The sequence below is a fragment of the Ixodes scapularis genome, unplaced genomic scaffold (genome assembly GCF_016920785.2).
Source record: "Ixodes scapularis isolate PalLabHiFi unplaced genomic scaffold, ASM1692078v2 PGA_scaffold11__112_contigs__length_91849675, whole genome shotgun sequence".
Taxonomy (NCBI): Eukaryota; Metazoa; Arthropoda; class Arachnida; order Ixodida; family Ixodidae; genus Ixodes; species Ixodes scapularis.
Window position 1 is genome coordinate 81,566,653 of NW_024609837.1, and position 17,274 is coordinate 81,583,926.

Genomic DNA, 17,274 nt, shown 5'->3' on the forward strand with positions numbered 1-17,274 from the left:
GTCAATCCTTCTTATACCTAATTTGTCAGTAAATATTTCTATACCAATGGCCAGAACAGATTTTTTGGGCGGAAGCCGTCCGAAATGCTAGCATCGCGCGATACGCAAAACCTGCACGTAACTGAAAGGGTGCCCCAAAAAAAAAAAAATTTTTTTTTCGCAGACAGTTTTTTTTTTTTTTTTGAACTAGGTTTGTTCATATTTTTTTTTTTTTGTATGAAGCCAGCAAAATATTTTTTTATCAAAATTAAATATGTTCACCGGATCATTTTTAATATGCTGTTTGATCTTATCTGAAAACGCCCTCCTGCATAACAGTAATAATATCGCATGCTACTGTGCCGGTGTCGCCGTTTGCTTGTTAGAATGATCTGGCTTCCGTTGGCTTGACGCCGACTGGGGTGCCAGAAGGCCTGCTTTTTTTTTATCTCACAATCTCACAATCTTTATCCCTCAAGAACGGTCCCGCGATTCATGCCTACAATCGCGGCATATTCTGAATGCTAGATGCAGCGCTACCTTGCACTACAGGGCTAATTGAAAAGATGCAACCGAAAGCTGAGAGATTGAGCAATTCATTACACTTTGTCGAAGCATTTTTCATCTGTAAGTAGACATGTCCCTTTATGTTCTTAGCATATATCTTGCTAGCTTCGTTTCGTCTGAAATCCAGTTTCCAAGCCATTGACTGGTTTTCGCCGTTGTGGCACTGCTTGCATCTTAGAGATAAGGTCACTTAGAGATGATGTAAAAACCGTGGGCAGTTCTCGACCACTGAGACAGGCGCGCGATCGCCATACCATCCCTTTTAACCCACCGTATATATAACACGAGTGAAAGTTGTTAAATTCTAGTTGTCTTCGTCCCCGTCCAAAGGGTTAGCTCGACGCCTCGTCGTCAACCTCTGGAGGTGTACTGCCTTTGCGCAACCTTTTGGTAGGGGTCGGTAGTTTTGTCTCGTTAGCGCTGTCGTCTTTATTTGAGTGGTAAATTTAACTCCTGTTTTTTGTTGGGGTCAAGATGCTTATTGGGACCTTCTAACCTTGGCCGCTTTTTTCGTTCAAGCCAATAGGCCTCTTATCATTCTTAACCAGCAAGTCGCCTAATTGCACTTTTTCCAAGGGTGATCAATCCACTCAAATGACAAGGAAACAAAAAATAAAAATATTGCTAACGAGTGCAGCGAGAAGATTGGACTTTCTACCTTAAACAATTATTCGAAAAAAAAATAGGCTATTCCATGTATAATTAATTACAGCGTAATTGGTATCCAGTGAAGCGTAGTGTTTCGTGGGCTGCGCTTTTCCTCCAGTCGGAAGTTGCTACAGGCTCCAAGTATGCAGCATTTCAATGTCAAATATGTTTTTTGGGGTCTATCCCAATATAATGGGGATCTCAAACTGCGGTGTGTTTCCAATGTGTGCAAGTCCACAGCACAGCATGCAATCTTCATGACCTAGCAGGCTCATGTCTGTCGCTCTGGAAAGCCTGCCATAGTAGGCGCCACTTAAACTAATGTTTAAAAGAGGCCACGGCCAGACGTTTCCCAAAATATGCTTCATCGCATGTGTTGGTCTTTATCAAACTATAAAGCACGCTTAAATTCCTGGATATTCTGTTCTTCTCTGCGGCGAAAGTGCTTGATGCCTGGGACAAATCGTAAAAAGCTACGAAGTGCAAAAATCGTATGCTACTTTCCTGAGAAAACCACGCATGGGACTTCTTGTAGAGGATGAACCCCGGTGTTAGTGAAGATGTCATGTATATAGCCCTTGAAGTCTAATTTTTGCTCCTTTTATTTTCTGCCGAATCTCCTCTTTAAATCAACTCTTTACCTCCCCATCCCTCCACCCAGGCGCAGTGTTGCCAACTGGGAAAATTACCCTAGGTTACCTTCCCCATCTTCGCCTTCTGTCCTTCCTTCCCTCCTCGTCAAGAAACAGCGCACACCATCAATGAACTTCAACTCTTCCAACCCGAACAAATTGGTCCGGCACTCACAGCAAGGCCACGCAACGACGGCGGCGGCCCGTGCCATACCAAACCCCTTTCGCTCGGACACGACACATAAAAACAAAACAAACCGCCCGGAGAAAGTTATGCTCGAGGGCGTCAACAGCCAACCCGAACCACTTTCCGAACCGAGAGATCACTCCATCGGAGTGGGTGGGGGAGGGAGAACACCGATGGCCGGCGATAGGCGAGCGAAAAAACCCTTTGTCCGCCAAACTGTCCACCCAAGCTACGTCGTGGTCGCGGAGGAAAAGGAGGTCGCCATCGACGCCTGCCTTTCACGGCGCGACCCATAACCGGGAGGCACGTGCGCGTGTGGCTGGCTGGTCGGTTCTCTCGGGGAACAAGAAAGCAAGCGCCTCCCATTCCCGGTCCGTTTCCCTCCCTTGCCCGAATCCGCTAGCGGCGGGCCCGGTATAAAAGCCTTGCCGAGTCCAGGACAGGACACTCTCTCGACCGTTCAGGAAACGAGCAAGCCACCTCCAAACATGTTCGCTGTGAGTACGCGGTCACTGGATAGGCGACGTCCGCCGCGTTTCGGAGTGGAACCCGTGGAAAGAAAAAGGGCGCAGGTTATGGCAACACCGCCCTAGATGACAAGGCCCGAGCGCTGGATTGCCTACGTCATCTACTGAAGGTCAACGTCGGGGCGTCGATTGGACGACAGTGACGCAGCACTCGTGTCCAATCTGCGTTCGACGCTGGTCACTTGTAGGTGACGTAGAAACTCTAGCAGTGCGGCCTTGTTAACTAGGGGGGTGTTGGTTTAGGGGCAAGCGACGGCGTCCCATAAAAAGGCCGTAATACTGGATTATCAACGTCATCAACGGGAGGCCAGCTTGGGGCAGAGATTGGGGACGAGAACAGTGTACGAGTTCGGCTGGAACTTTGTGTCCTATCTGATTGAACAGGGAAGCTGACGCAGCAGTCGAATCAGCGCCCCGTGCTGGCCTTCAATAAGTGACGTCACGAACTCCATCCTTGAGGTGTTGCTAGATGTGAGACTTTCGGAAAGATGCTGCTTGAGTGCGGGCGGAATCGGTCAGGTATTGAGAGGAAGGAACGACGCGGGTTAAATGCAAAATATTTTTTGATTAGAATGTACTTGGACTCTATATATAGAGAACCGAAAATAAGTCGACCCTATAAAAATTGCCTTCGAGTTAGACAACAGTAGAAGATTAAAGAAAAGAAAATATAATACTACTGTTAAGCCCTAATATTCTATCTACGCCGTCATGCCGGTACATCTGAAAGCTAGTTAACAGTGTTTTACATAATCTAACTAGAACTGGAATCCACTAGAAGCCTCGGAGGTTCAGCCGTCATTTTGTTTAGAAAACTAGCATGCGAAATGTCGACTGTCACATGAGGCTTCCAGGAAAGTTCAACCTCCAGTTCATCGAATCACCTTAATTTGTGTTTTGCACCAAATTGATCCAAAGTCTCATAGCAATCAACAAAAGACAGGTTACTTTGGCGTTCGGCCAAAACAAAGAAAGCCCAGCTCCTCCGCTAAATGGACTAGCGAAGACGGCTCTTACTCGGCGAATTACGTCAGCTCGATCCAGGAACCTGAGAGAGCGTAAATCAGCGTCTCGGTAGTCTCTTTCCGTAGGAGACACAATTAGCCCCCGGCTCTTACGGAGACTAAGGAGGTATGAGACGGAGCGAGCGGGGTGAAGTATAGAACGAGCGGAATTGCCCGTGCCCGTAACGACACCGCCTCGTCCCGCGTTCTCCCTCCCGTAACGGATACCATTACGGTTATCCTGGGAATCCAGGATAATGACGTCGGAGAAGGATCGTTAGAAATGCGGGTTGCTTCCTGGAGCGTGAAATAGATCTCAGAAGAAGAGAGAACGAATGAAGAAAAGGACGAACAATAGCTGCGACGCTTGTGCCTTCCGAAATGGAAACTTTTGAGAGCTGTAAACTTTCTTTAGCGTGTTTTTTATATACCTTTTTACGACACGTTTTTTTCTGAGCACAATGGGCTAAAGATTAGCAAGAGGCACGATTCATCCGTTGCGGTTAATAATGTCTCGAGTCTTCTACTCGAGGGAATGTTACGGCATGTCCCGCCAAATGATACAATTCTAGTAAGAGCTGGGTCATGTGATATTCTGTAGAAATCGAGGACGTAGTAACGTATTCCTGACCCTTTTACAGGACCCTCTTAGACGATTGGATTAGATTGAACTGAACAGAAGTTTAATGGCTCAACCTCTTGCATAGGGAATTAAAGTAAAAAAACTGAGAGAAGTTCGCATTTTTGTGTGTTGTGCAGTGTTGCGTTGGTAAGAGGGGGGTTTATAGACGCGAAACTACAAGAGGTAACAGTAAAAACTATTTCTCGAGTGGAACACTTTGTAACCAAACCGCGTTTCCTGATTTATTCCTTCTTAGTTGTTGCTGTTCCATGCACTCAATTCGTGCTCTGTGTTAGCAGGCGACAAGACGTATCGTGACCTTTCCCGCGCATGTGCCGTGCAGGTCAGCGCCCTCTTCCTCCTCGCCCTGGTCTGCATGGCTAACGCCGGCGGCCACTCCGCCGGAATCGTCAGCTCCAGCTACACCACCGCCGTGAACCACGGTGGTCGCGGCTATGGCGGCTATGGAGGCTATGGCGGCTATGGAGGTTATGGCGGCGGCTATGGCGGCTACGGACACGGTGGCTTCCTCGGCGGCTTCGGCTACGGTCACGGAGGCTACGGTGGCTATGGACACGGCGTCGCTGTCGCTGCCGCTCCAGTTGTCGCCAAGGTCGCTGCCCCAGTCGTCGCTGTCGGCCACGGCGGCTACGGTGGCTACGGACACGGTGGTTTCCTCGGCGGATACGGAGGTTTCGGACACGGAGGATTCGGCGGCTACGGTCTCGGCCACGGTGTCGCTGTCCATGCTGCCCCAGTCGTCGCCAAGGTCGCTGCTCCAGTCGTCGCTGTCGGCCACGGCGGCTACGGTGGCTTCGGTTACGGATATGGCGGACACGGCTATGTAAGTTAAATTCTAAGTTATATGGTGGTTGGCAGGGTTGAAATCTGTCTCCTTTAAGCCTCTGGAATCTAGATTCACAGTGTGTCTCTGAGAGACGACGTAAACATCGTTCTAATGGGCTTCTGGTGACAACACTTGTCCCTATTGTCACCACAACGGCCATCATAATCTCTGATGATGCCATTATCGTATAGCTTATAATCCCAGGTTGTCATATGTGAGAACGTTGTTCACAGCGAATGCTCATATGGAGCTTCCGCTTGTCGTCTGCTAAGAGCAACGCTCTAAGATGGCGTGGCATGCACGCTTGGAAAACCTTGTGGAATCTTGCCGTGAGCATACGCTCAACAGCAACGCCCTCAGCCATTACTGCTAGCCAATACCAAATATTGGTGGTCGGGAAATACTGATCGCCTCATGTTTTGTCCCCGGAGTGTTGCTGTTTTAACTTTTTTTTCTTTTCTGTCTTCTTTGCAGGGACACTAAGCAATTCATCTCAAAGGGAAACGAACACTTCTTCGCCGCTTCTTATTTATGCGCTTGGGCCGACCAGAGCGCCGCTGGAAGTTGACTTCCGGCGGGTGGAAAACGCGAAACCGTGTACAAAGGGGAACGTTAATAAATTACGACTACGCGCAAAAAAAAAAAAAACGCAACTTTTGCCTGTCTTTCATTTCAAGCACCCTTTTTCAGATGGAAGAAGCTCGCCACGGTCTGAATTGTTCCGGTGGCGGCTTTTCAATCCCTAGTTTACGCCAACCCTACAGTCGCTAAGAGTATAAGAACAGAAGGGCGTGGCAAGTCCCAGCGCATCTAATTATCACTTCACAGCAAATGAGATTGCTGCGCCAGCCGATAAGGACGCAGAGGAGTCAATCACGAAGCCTGTATTCACTGACACCTTAAGAAGCGCAGTTCTTCGGCGTTCCTATTCGCTAAAGCCGCAGGCTCACTGACTGCGAAACAATATTAGGACGCTCAGGACTTGCCTCAACTTGCAGTGCTTACGCTGAGAGTGACTATGCGGAGAGCAAGTCATCTGCTCTTTGCGCAGAAGTTCCGGAGACGTCAGAAAGACGCCGAGCTCTTATTGGCTTTCATTGAAAGATAAGTGGGCAGACCTCGATGCTAGATGACTCGAGGTCTACCTACTATTTTTGTTCAATCAGCCAATAAAACCTCGGCGTTCTGACAACATCACAACCCTGCTGCAAGAAGCAGACGAACTTGCGTTCCGCACACAGAGCAGAAAGTTAACCGGCTTACGTGATGTGTCGTGTCAGTGCAGTACAGAATGAAATACGACTGGAGCAGTACTATATTGCTAACCAGAAGTCTTCAGCGTGCATAGAATTAGTGATTGGAGGCATGCACGGGGGCGGGGTGTTCCTACCTTATTAAAATCAGCGAAGGTAGTTCCGATAGGGGGATTCAGAAACGCGTGCTCGTTTTTCCGCCGAATATAGAGCCAGCATATGCAAGACTCTTTTAAGAAGGTTCACTCGAGGGTCCTGACTGTATTAGTTTGGAGTCGTGTGTGAAATCTTACCAGTGGTAGTTAGAAGATTTGCACTTTTAGCATTTTAGTAGCATTTTAGTGTAAGCTCAGATTTCAGCGACAACGCGAAGAACAACTCAGATAATAGTAAGAATTAGTGGTAGAGTTATATAGAATGAATATTACCTGAGTAAGTACCGTCGGTAATAGCTATAAATGCATTTCAAAAGCAAAAATATCCCAAATGTAAATTATCCAGGACGACCTCACACAGGTGACCGTCATAGTTAAACGTCAATATGGGAGAGGTACTAGTGCTGTTATTGCTATCATCTTTTATCGCCTAAACAATATTAGTGTAGCAATTACTCTACAATTCACTAAAGTGTACTGTAGTGAATAACAGACATGGTTTAGTTATAGTTATCAGAGCATGATTTAGTTCGAGCTACTTTAGTGTGCTATAAAGTATAGTGCGCTAGAGAGTAAAGTTACTGCAGTGTGCAGTTACAACCAAGGTTACTATAGTGTACAATAGTGTATATTACAGACACAGTTGAGTTGTAGTTACTACAGTGTAGTATAGGATACAGTTGAGTTACAATTAATATAGCTGGATATAGGGTATAATTACAAAAGTGTATAAATACTGTACGGTATAATTACTATAGTGTATAATTACTCTAAGGAATAGTGACTATAGTACATCAATAAAGGTATAATTCTAGTGGAGCTCACGCTATTGTTACATGCTGTAATGTCAAAATTACGCTAAGATTCGGTACTCCAGAATATTACGAACTGAAACCCTCAGCTTTTTGATTAAGCGAGATTTTCAGTGCCCGTTACAATGCTAGTAAAATCTTGGAACTGCTTAATGGTATATATGGCTGGTTTCAAAGTGGCTAGCGCCGGGAGTACCTGATAGCTTGAGTACTAGTATATTCATTCGTGAACTTGGTAGAAACAAATCTATTATTCTGCAGTTGCGGTATAGTTAGATCCAAAGTTGGTTTTATTGAAGTTTCTATAACTTATTTAGTATCCGCGTAATGTTCACGGATTAGAGTAATATAACGCACATTTCCCAACTTTAGAATCTGATTTTTTTTTTTTTGACTTAAGCAAGCATTTTGGGGGCCCGATTTTCATTACAGTAATTCACTTCGCCATCGTGCGATTTAAGGCAGCAAGATTTTCTTTTTTTACTCCAACTCCATCCATGTTTATCCATCTAAAGAAACTGAAACCGTTGTCGCAGTGCTAGTATATCAAACAAAAGACTGTCTGCGGAAACTCTCTGAGGAGGTGTGTTTTTTCCTTGTATAAAAATGCTGTCACGTCTGTCATGCAAAAGCTGTCCGCAGACATGTTAGATGCACACGTATGTGTCAAGCAAACATGTTTCAAACATGTTTCGGTCGTGTCTGCAGAAACATTTTGTCATGTTCACAGCGAACTCCACGTCTTTTCTATGATGTATACAAGCAGGGAAACCGCATTTTAAGACTCCATTGAACAGTCTGTTGAACGGCGCGAATCGGCGACGCCGATTTCTTGTAAACGCTATTGCTGCTCTTCAAAGAGGACCATAATGAATTAAGTTCCGACCATAGAAAGGCGTCAGCGAGGATGGCGTGCGCAAGAAAATGGAGTATATTATATCTGACATGTCCAGTGAAACCAAAAAAAAAAGAAAAAAAGAAGTAAAGTGAAAGAATGACGGCTTTTGTTCGCTCGGCTTTGTCAGTGTCCGAGACTAAACAGCTCCCTTTGATTAAAGAGATTCTTACATGTCTCGTTCGCGAAACGAGCGGCCGAGTTAAATGGAGTAGAGTAATGGCATACCCGCGCAACACTCGCCCGAGGAGCTTTTTATTGTGCCGTCTTCGTGACGACGCAATTGAGAACTCAAACAAATTTAATAGCGCTCCAGTTTTTATCGCATTAACTTTGAAGGATAAGGCAAGAAAAAAAAACGAATGTAAGGGCAAAGGTTCGCTCGTGTGAAAGAAACGCTAAATAAACAATAACAAAAAACGAAGATAATCGGTTTTCAAAATTGCATTCGAATCAACAGCAAAAATGATTTGTTGTACTATCTTTGTTCTCGACAAATCATAGTTTCGATCTTTAGTGTCAATACAAGAACATTATCTGAGCTTTGAGACAATATCTACAAAAGGGGTTCCTGTCTCTGGTCATTAAGAAGTACTACATAGATAGAAAAGAAATTATTTCAACAGGTTGTCAGGAGAAATGTATACTCTTCTTATCTAGGTAAACAAGATTTTCGAAACAGAACAATGTGAATAAGATTGATTAGAGTCACTCAGATCTTTACGCAAAGTCCACTCTTGAGCTTTCGTTCGCCGCCGTCTGTTGGTGCCAGTGTTTCCAAAACGAACCATCCAGCCGGTCGGTGACGACGAGAGGATGATGTAAACTAAACCTAAAATAAAAATCTTGTTGTAATATTTTTTGTGTTTTTTTTTTTTTGCTTACATCTATTGATATACTGCTCTATATTTAACAAGTCCTCGAAGAGAAAGGAATCTCCGGTGTCGTTCGATTCAACGTTCATCAATGGTGTAAGTGCCCTCGAGGTAACGACAAAATTATAATAGAAAAAAAAAGAAACCCCAGTGAATTAATTATATATCGCTGCTTTTATATGTTAGAGCACATACCCTATCTTTAGGACACTGCCGAAAAGAAAAAGTCTTAGTCCCCAAGTCTGGTCAATATAAAATGACACGACGACGTACCCTATGCAATTTAAACGACAAAGCCCTAAGGTTTCTGCTCGTACGCTTTCTTCGATGGCGAGTGCTCAAAAATTAAGGAACGAAAACAGGTGACGTCGGATGCCTTACAGCTTACCCTATAATGACCCTACTAAATTAAATAATCAAGGAACCAACCAGAAAACGACCAGGTAATGAGCGTGCTTAAATAAAAGCCAATTCGAAGATTATTAAACTAACGTAAGAGAGAGTTTAAGATGGTCCTGTTCACTAACGAACATTCATAATGGAGCCGGCTTTGACGTAGACGGATTATTTTTTTTTTTCAAAGACAACCGCATGTACTTTAAAACGCGGAGTGCTTTCTTTGTTTCTTTTTTTTTTCCAGTTTGAGTGTTTTTGGTGTGTCTGTTCGAGCACTTAAGGTCGCGTTTGCACAGATAATGCATCATACCAAAAACGGTCTAGAGACAGCATTTGTGGCATGTTTGTTTTTCTTTCTTTCCTGCCCCACAGGCCATATAAAAAAATGTCTATAGACATGCTAAAGGCACACAAATGTACTCAAACATTCTCCAAACAAGCTTGAGGCGTGCCTGCAGGTAATTCTGTCATCATGCCAACACCTTGACTTTTGTACGATGTGTTGGGCAATACGACAGCGGGCATTTGAAAACGCGCAATTCGCAGGATCTCGCCAACTGTAGGGAAGAGGAGCCATTAGAGGGAAAAACGGACCATAAACTTTCCCAAAAGTTTTCCCCAAGTTTTCCCGAAGTTTCCTCAAGGTACTTTAAAGGGCTGGAGAACCCCACTTAAGTAAAGATGTTGAGAAGTACTGGACCGTCTACAGCAAAAATAAATTCTCTCAAATAATATTGAAAACAAGCATACTCACGTTAGGAATTTTTACTGATTTCTTTAAAGATTTTGACCGGCTATATAAAAATATATAATGGAAAAACAATTTTTATGACATTCGAGGGAATTCCTTAGCTTTAGTTGAAAATTCAATGAACTGTCCCCAGCAAGCTGTTAAAATAAACGTGTGTTATTAAGTGTTAAAACCAGTTCGTACAGGAGTACCTGTACGAACTGGTAGTGTTCCAGGGATGGAGCTTTTTGACCTGTTTATAAATAATATAATCAATATTGCAAGGAATATTTTATGTGTAATTTATGCTGATAATTGTAGTCTTCTTTTTCAAGAAATAATAATGATAGGCTTGTTTCTGATTCTAACACTTGCCTAGAAAAGCTAAACACTTGGATTGGCTTAAAATCTTTAAAAATAAATTAAAGTAAAACAAAAGCAGCTGTTTTCAAACTAAAATGTAGAGTGTACAATGGCAGCGCAAAATTTATATTGAACTAATCTGAGCTTGAATTGTAAGTACTGTTAAAACATTTGGCGTGATTTTTCACGAACCTAGGTTATGGGACATATGCCATGATCATAATAACATCTAAAATAACATATGTAATAAGATGTTATCATAATTATAATATTTAAAATACTACTCTAAAACTTGTGAATATCATAGGCGTTTTATGCAAGAAAAGTCATGACCTCTCAACTATTCAATCAATCAATCAATCAATCAATCAATGTTTATTTTTCCGTTGTGCTCACCAACAGCTCGAAAGCCTACTGGGTTAAGCACACACACTTGAAATGCACATTAAATCGAGAGTTGTGAAAAAACATGCAAGCACACAAACATGTCTATATGCCAATTAAAAACGCATGCATCAAAATGATCGTTCTTCAAAGACAGGTTTGTACTAAAAATATCGACGTCGGTAAATTGCGTGTTTAAAACATGCTGGATTCGCGAAACCGGTGATGCGTTTCGAATGAGGTATGGGTGAAATACTCCTGGATTTCTACAGTTTGCTCTAAGTGGGATGCAAAAGTGAACAGAGATGAGGAGAGTAGGGCTGTCTATTTTATTATGTATAACCCTGTGTAAAAACTGAACACCCCGAAGAGATCATATTTTACATTAGGTGCCCCATGTTAATTTTCCTATAATCAAATAATATTAATAAAAACACTTTTTTTTCCAAACTATCTGTCGTAAATTATGCGCACAAATCGCTTTTGTAGATGTTCTATACTCTTACCTGCTGTATAATCTCAAAAGACAGTGATGAGTGCTAAATGATCTAGCTAAGCGAGACATTCTTCCCAGCGTACGTAATGACTGGCCAATAGTGGAGTTTACACGAGAAAGGAAAAAAAGGTGGTCGTCCTCAAGACTACCTAGGTCTCGCATCTGCGTGGTCCGACAGATCGTTTCATTTTCCAGAACATATACATAGCATAAATTTTGACGTTTTCTTGACAGCGGCATTACCTTTGTTTTGCGTGGATTAATAAAAAGATTCTTAGAACTGCACCATCTACCACTGGACGAAGGTCGTCCCGCAGCAAAGTGTAAAGCTTCTAATTTATAACGCATTATTAAATTTTCTTCTACCTTACTGTCACCTTGTTTGAGGAACTACGATAAGTACCACCCGGAATATATTGTTTGTGTTAGAAAAGAAAGCGAATCGGGTCGATAGAAAAACCGTCGTATTGCGCCCATTCTAAGCTATTTTTTTTTTTACAAATATAATGCAATGAAAGTAAGTCTCTTTCAAGTATAAGCTTGCAACAATAGACGCGACATCGCCTAAAATTCCAAATCATCCACTACCACGATTTTTTAAACTAATTGCAAGAAATATTAAAAATGCAGTGCGCGGCGCCGGATCTTTGGAAGTGCCGCGTCCTGAAACTAATTACGGGCTTCAGGTGATTTTGCGCACGCATTCCACTGTACTAAATTTTCAACAAAAAAAAGTTTGTATTGATGCGATAAATAGGAAAACAGTACACAAGATACTATCCTCTTGCCGATAATTGTTTATATATATATATATATATATATATATATATATGGGTGGTTTCATCTCAAATCGTGCAGGCAAAAAAGGTCGAATTTTTAATTTCGATGAAAAAAATATATGTTATGGCGGCGTTTCTAAAACCGCAGTCGCCACAAATCGCAAGCTCGTCGGATTTTTTGTTCTCGACTTATGAATTTTTAAAGAGGCCGCGGCGATAAGCAGTGTTTTTCACACCCGTCGTGGGTCGGATGTTTCGCTTGATCTCCCGCCACGGATTTTCAGTCCACATTATATTAACTTTTTTCAAGCACTCTGTGTACACATATAAAAGGCTCCAATACCATGAAATAATTTTAGGCGTTTTGCTTTTTTTCTGTAAAAATGTCAAAAACGCCTCCTCGGTCAATTGCTGACGAACTTTGACAATTAATTACTGGCGATCTACTTGGGTTACACCAATATTTTTTATGTCCACGGAGAGCCCAATACACGCTCTTTATGTGTATTTTAAAACAATTTGGCTGTATAAAATATTTTTTGCGTTACATTTACGTTAATATTATGCAAAAACCAAAAAGTGCCATTTTTGAAATTGATTTTCTCAAAAAAACCATTTTTTATTTTTTTTAATTTTTTGTTCAAATGTAGATATGATAGTTGTCTACACGAAAATCAAGCCTAGAAAGTGTATATTTTGTTTGTATGTTTTATATTTAGGCCTCGATATCGGAAAAAAGACGTCTTTGTTTTGCAAGACCTAAGTCAGACATAGCGACCCATGCGTCTCTATGAATTGTGAAAAAGTTTTCTTGAATTGTCTTCTGCATTTTGTAATCAATTATAAACGGATTTTATGGTATTGAATATTTATGTATGTTTTGATAAGAGCGGAAACCAGGAGATACATATCTAGCCAAATCAGCAGGCCTAGTAGACTTTCAATAACCAAAAGGCACAGACGTTGTATTGCTTCGATTTATAAACCTTTCACAGTAAACTAGCACGACTAGCTATTAGCTGTCATATTACTAAGACAAAGAAAGTCACCACATCGTCGATATATTATATACAATTCTTTCCGAAACCAAACGCTGGGGGTTTGTTCACCGCACATCGCACAGGTCACCAGGGAATGTCCTTTCACTTCCGTAATACACAAAAGTGATGACACAGAAACGGTCCGAAACACACAGAGAGTGTGTCACGGAGAGGGGTAGGAAATAAAAATAAATAGATAGGAATTAAATTGCCCAACTCCGATCTTAATGAAAATTGCGTTAAAAAATGAAGTATTTAGGTTCGAGCGGTGGCAAGGCGATAGGTCCACGCCTGGTGGAGAGTCAGACAAAGAAGTCGACGGCACGTGAAGGTAAAACAAAAAAAATCAATAATTTAATAAAGACGGGGAAACTCAGCCGCACATGGCAAGAACAAAAACCAACTCCTCCGGGCATTCCCTAAACGGGACGCAACCAAATGCGTGCGAACACGCTCTCTACATCACCGCCAGGCCGCTACGCCATGACGAAATAAACCCAACAAGTTAACAGTGATAACAGTTAGTAAGAAAACATTGAAAAAAAAAAAACGTTCAGAAAAAACCGCACCCGAGAAACAAAGTTCAGCGGGGCGAAGAAACACACACGAGTCGGTCCCACGACACTGAAGTCTGGCAGGATGACGGCGTCCAGATGATGCTCGAATCTGTTCCTCCCTCTATTACGCACATCTACGACGGCTGTGCGGAACAGTGGCTGTGTGAAAGAAAGTGAAGAATAGATTCGAGCAGGCGATGCGCGAGAAGGTAACCGAGACTATGCCTCAAGCTTCATATCGGGAGAGGAGCTTTCGAGGTCGTTTCTGCAGTTACTCAAACTTTCTCTTTCCCCTTCCCTTTTTCAAAAGAACACGTCAGACGGCGCTAACTTTTCATCTCGGGAGAAGCCCACTCTTCACAAATGGTTATAGTTGACAAGGACGCTGACTTCGACCCAACAGTCTCCGGGCAGAATACAAACACAAGTATACTTACCAACACGCTCGTTTTAATGTCAATCTCCGGGCTTTGCTGTTTCCAAAAGAGATAACCCTTTATAAGGACAGAACGAGCGGATTGGTGGGGATAATTAAACTTAAACAGTCCCTTCTCGTTTTCTTCGTCAAGTTTAATAGATAACCCTTCGGTGCTATCGGATCTCCCCGGAGAGAGAGAGAGAGAGATCACGGCCGTTTCAAGGTAAGGATAGGGCGCTCGAAGCTAGGGCAAACAGGCGGTATCGTTTCACGCATGCACGGATGGCTGGTTTCAAATTTCCCCACATCCCTAACGAAACCGGCCCATCTTCGTGTGTGCGTCTGCGGGATTTCTGTCCCGCGCCGCCGGTTTTAGCGCGCACGCGGCGTTGTTTTGGCTGGCAAAACGGTTGTTGACCGTCGATATTGTAAGGCCGTGGTGTCCTCATCCTTTCAGGCAACGATTCCTTTGCTTTCCCTTGTGCAATACTCTGACTGACTCCTCCTGGGTGGCTGTCACTGTTCGCCGTGTCAACGACACAATCGTACCGTTTCACTTTTCGTGACACAGGGTGCGCTGCTCGCTTTACTGTCACGGGCCGTCCTATCTATCACAACGAGCGCGAAAAGTCGTGGACATCTGCTGGCTCCGAAAAGGCGGGACGTTCATGCAGGTCAATGAGGGCCCCGAATCAATACGACGTCTACCGACTCCTACACGTAAAAAATTAACGACACCTGCTGGTCTGTTAAGAAGTGTTGCTTCCTCTTTTTGGAACTCCTCCGATGTGGCTTGCCGCCTATAATAAAATTTAAATAATCAAGAAATATAACAGGGTGGAAATACTGTATTTCATTTTTATGTGGGAACGTTGAAAAAAAGAAAAAATGTATTTCCAAGCTTGTGAAGACGCGCAATTCGCAAGTCTATTTCGAGCCGTAAAAACACGTTTTTGTACGATATTGATGCTTAAATATAGAACATACAAACAAAATATACACTTTCTCGACTTAATTTTCGCGTAGAAAACTATCACATCTACATTTTAACAAAAAATAAAAAAAAATAAAAAATGGGTTTTTTGAGAAAATCAATTTCAAAAATGGTACTTTTTGGTTTTCACATAACATTAACGTAAACGTAACGACAAAAATATTTTAGATATTTAATACAGCCGAGTTATTTTATAATACGTATAAAGAACGTGTTTTGGACTCTCCATGGACATAAAAATTATCGATGTAACCCAAGTAGATCGCCAGTAATTAATTGTCAAACTTCGTCAACAATTGACCAAGGGGGCGTTTTTGACATTTTTACAAAACAAAAGCAAAACGCCTATAATTGTTTTATGGTATTGGAGCCTTTTAAATGTGTCCACAGAGTGCTTGAAAAAAGGTAATATAATGTGGACTGAAAATCCAGGGCGGGAGATCAAGCGAAACATCCGACCCACGACGGGTGTGAAAAACACTGCTTTTCGCCGCGGCCTCTTTAAAAATTTATAAGTCGAGAACAAAAAATCCGACGAACTTGCGGTTTGTGGCGACTGCGTTTTTAGAAACGGCGCCATAACATTTATTTTTTTCATCGAAATTAAAAATTCGACCCTTTTTGCCTGCACGATTTGAGATGAAACCACCCATATATATAACGGGCATGGTGGCGGGAGGCCGAAGGCGTGGGTATAAAACTGAGAAGAAAAAAAAGTTGTTATTAGTGCGGCAAAATATGGCTCCTAGCCAAATTATATATATATATATATATATTGTGAAGCCCTGGCCTGTGACGTTCCACGTACACGCTCAGCGTAGCATCATGAGATGTCACAGACCCGCACACCAATTCAGTTTCTCCGCTAAATTTAGCGTGGAAGTTGAATTCGTGTGTAGGTTTGTGACGTTCCATAATGCAACGCGCCCAGCGTTGCAATATGGGGCGTCGCAGACCTAGACACGAATTTCGTGTCTCCATTAAATTTAACGAGAAAGTTGAATTGGTGCATAAGTCACGTGATGCCAGGTCACGTGACGTCAATTTCGTCGCTAAACTTGGTGGGAAAATTAACGTCCCTTGACCTAAACACCAATTCAGTTTCCCCCGCTGAATTTAGCGGGAAATTGGCATCACGTGACCTATATCGCAATTTAGATTCTCCTTTACGTTTAAAGGGACACTCAAGCGGTTTTTGGAGAAGCTACTTTTTGGTGCGATGGTGTTAAGGAAGTGTCAGTGAATGAGTATCTTCAGTTTTAGAAGGCAGAAACGCCTATTAATCACGCAGGAATAAAATACGTGCGGACTCTTTTCTGTACTTGCGAGGACCAATGAAATTATCGTATGTTTGAAAATTTTGGCGGTCTTTTTAAAGTTTCGCTAAAAAACAATTTTCAGTTCATTTAAATATGCTGGGCATGATAATTTCACAAGACGTAAAATATTTCTAGTTTAGAATACGCGATAGCGCAATTATCGTTTCACAAACAAGGGACTACGTTTTCTATTTGCCTTCCTCCGCGGGGGGTGAATTTCCCGTTCCCCAGGGATGCGCGGAAGCGCACGTATCTCCGCGCGTTGCAGGCCGGCCGGCTCCTTCTATCCGCAAACGTGGCGTCGGTGGTGATCGTCGGAATGGACGGCCTGGTGAAAGCTCATCGTTCCGCGTAAAAGCGCTATCCTTGACTGTGAATTTTCGTCGTGTTTGGCTATGATAACCCAGCACGTACTAGAAGGGAACATCCACCTACTCGTGCGGCGATGTCGTGGCGGCACTCTCAAGATAGCAGAAACGCCCGCGCCGTCGTGTTTGTTTACTTCGACTACAGTGGGGCTTTCTAAGCATTTGTGTCCTCGAACATCGCCCGGATTTCTGATTTGGCGCATTTCATGCGTGTGCTAAAGTTCAAGGTATTACTGGCGCGTACCGTATAAAGGATACGAATTTTCACGCGTTCTCATCACCGGAGAAAAATGATTAGGGTTAGCAATCCTGAACGCTCGCAACGTCTATCTGATCACGAAATCATATTTCTACGTTGCTATATCGCTGCTAAGATTACATTGTCTTTTATAATCGTACAAAAGGCGTGTGGCGATATTTGTTCTAT

General features: G+C 42.9%; 1 protein-coding gene across 1 annotated transcript; it reads left to right on the plus strand.

Annotated features, from left to right (window-relative positions):
- Positions 1 to 2,460: 2,460 nt before the first annotated feature.
- LOC8037529 (tick receptor for ospA-like) lies at positions 2,461 to 5,612 on the plus strand. The gene is made up of 3 exons (XM_029989719.4): positions 2,461 to 2,510; positions 4,510 to 5,010; positions 5,488 to 5,612. The coding sequence occupies exons 2-3, from the start codon at positions 4,622 to 4,624 to the stop codon at positions 5,579 to 5,581; spliced, it is 483 nt and encodes a 160-aa protein (XP_029845579.4). The 5' UTR covers positions 2,461 to 2,510; positions 4,510 to 4,621; the 3' UTR covers positions 5,582 to 5,612.
- The last annotated feature ends 11,662 nt before the right edge of the window (positions 5,613 to 17,274 follow it).

Coding starts and splice junctions, on each gene's coding strand:
- LOC8037529 (XM_029989719.4), top strand. CDS start 4,622: ATGGCGGCTATGGAGGCTATGGCGGCTATGGAGGTTATGGCGGCGGCT. Junction 5,011..5,487: donor GATATGGCGGACACGGCTAT/GTAAGTTAAATT, acceptor TCTTCTTTGCAG/GGACACTAAGCAATTCATCT.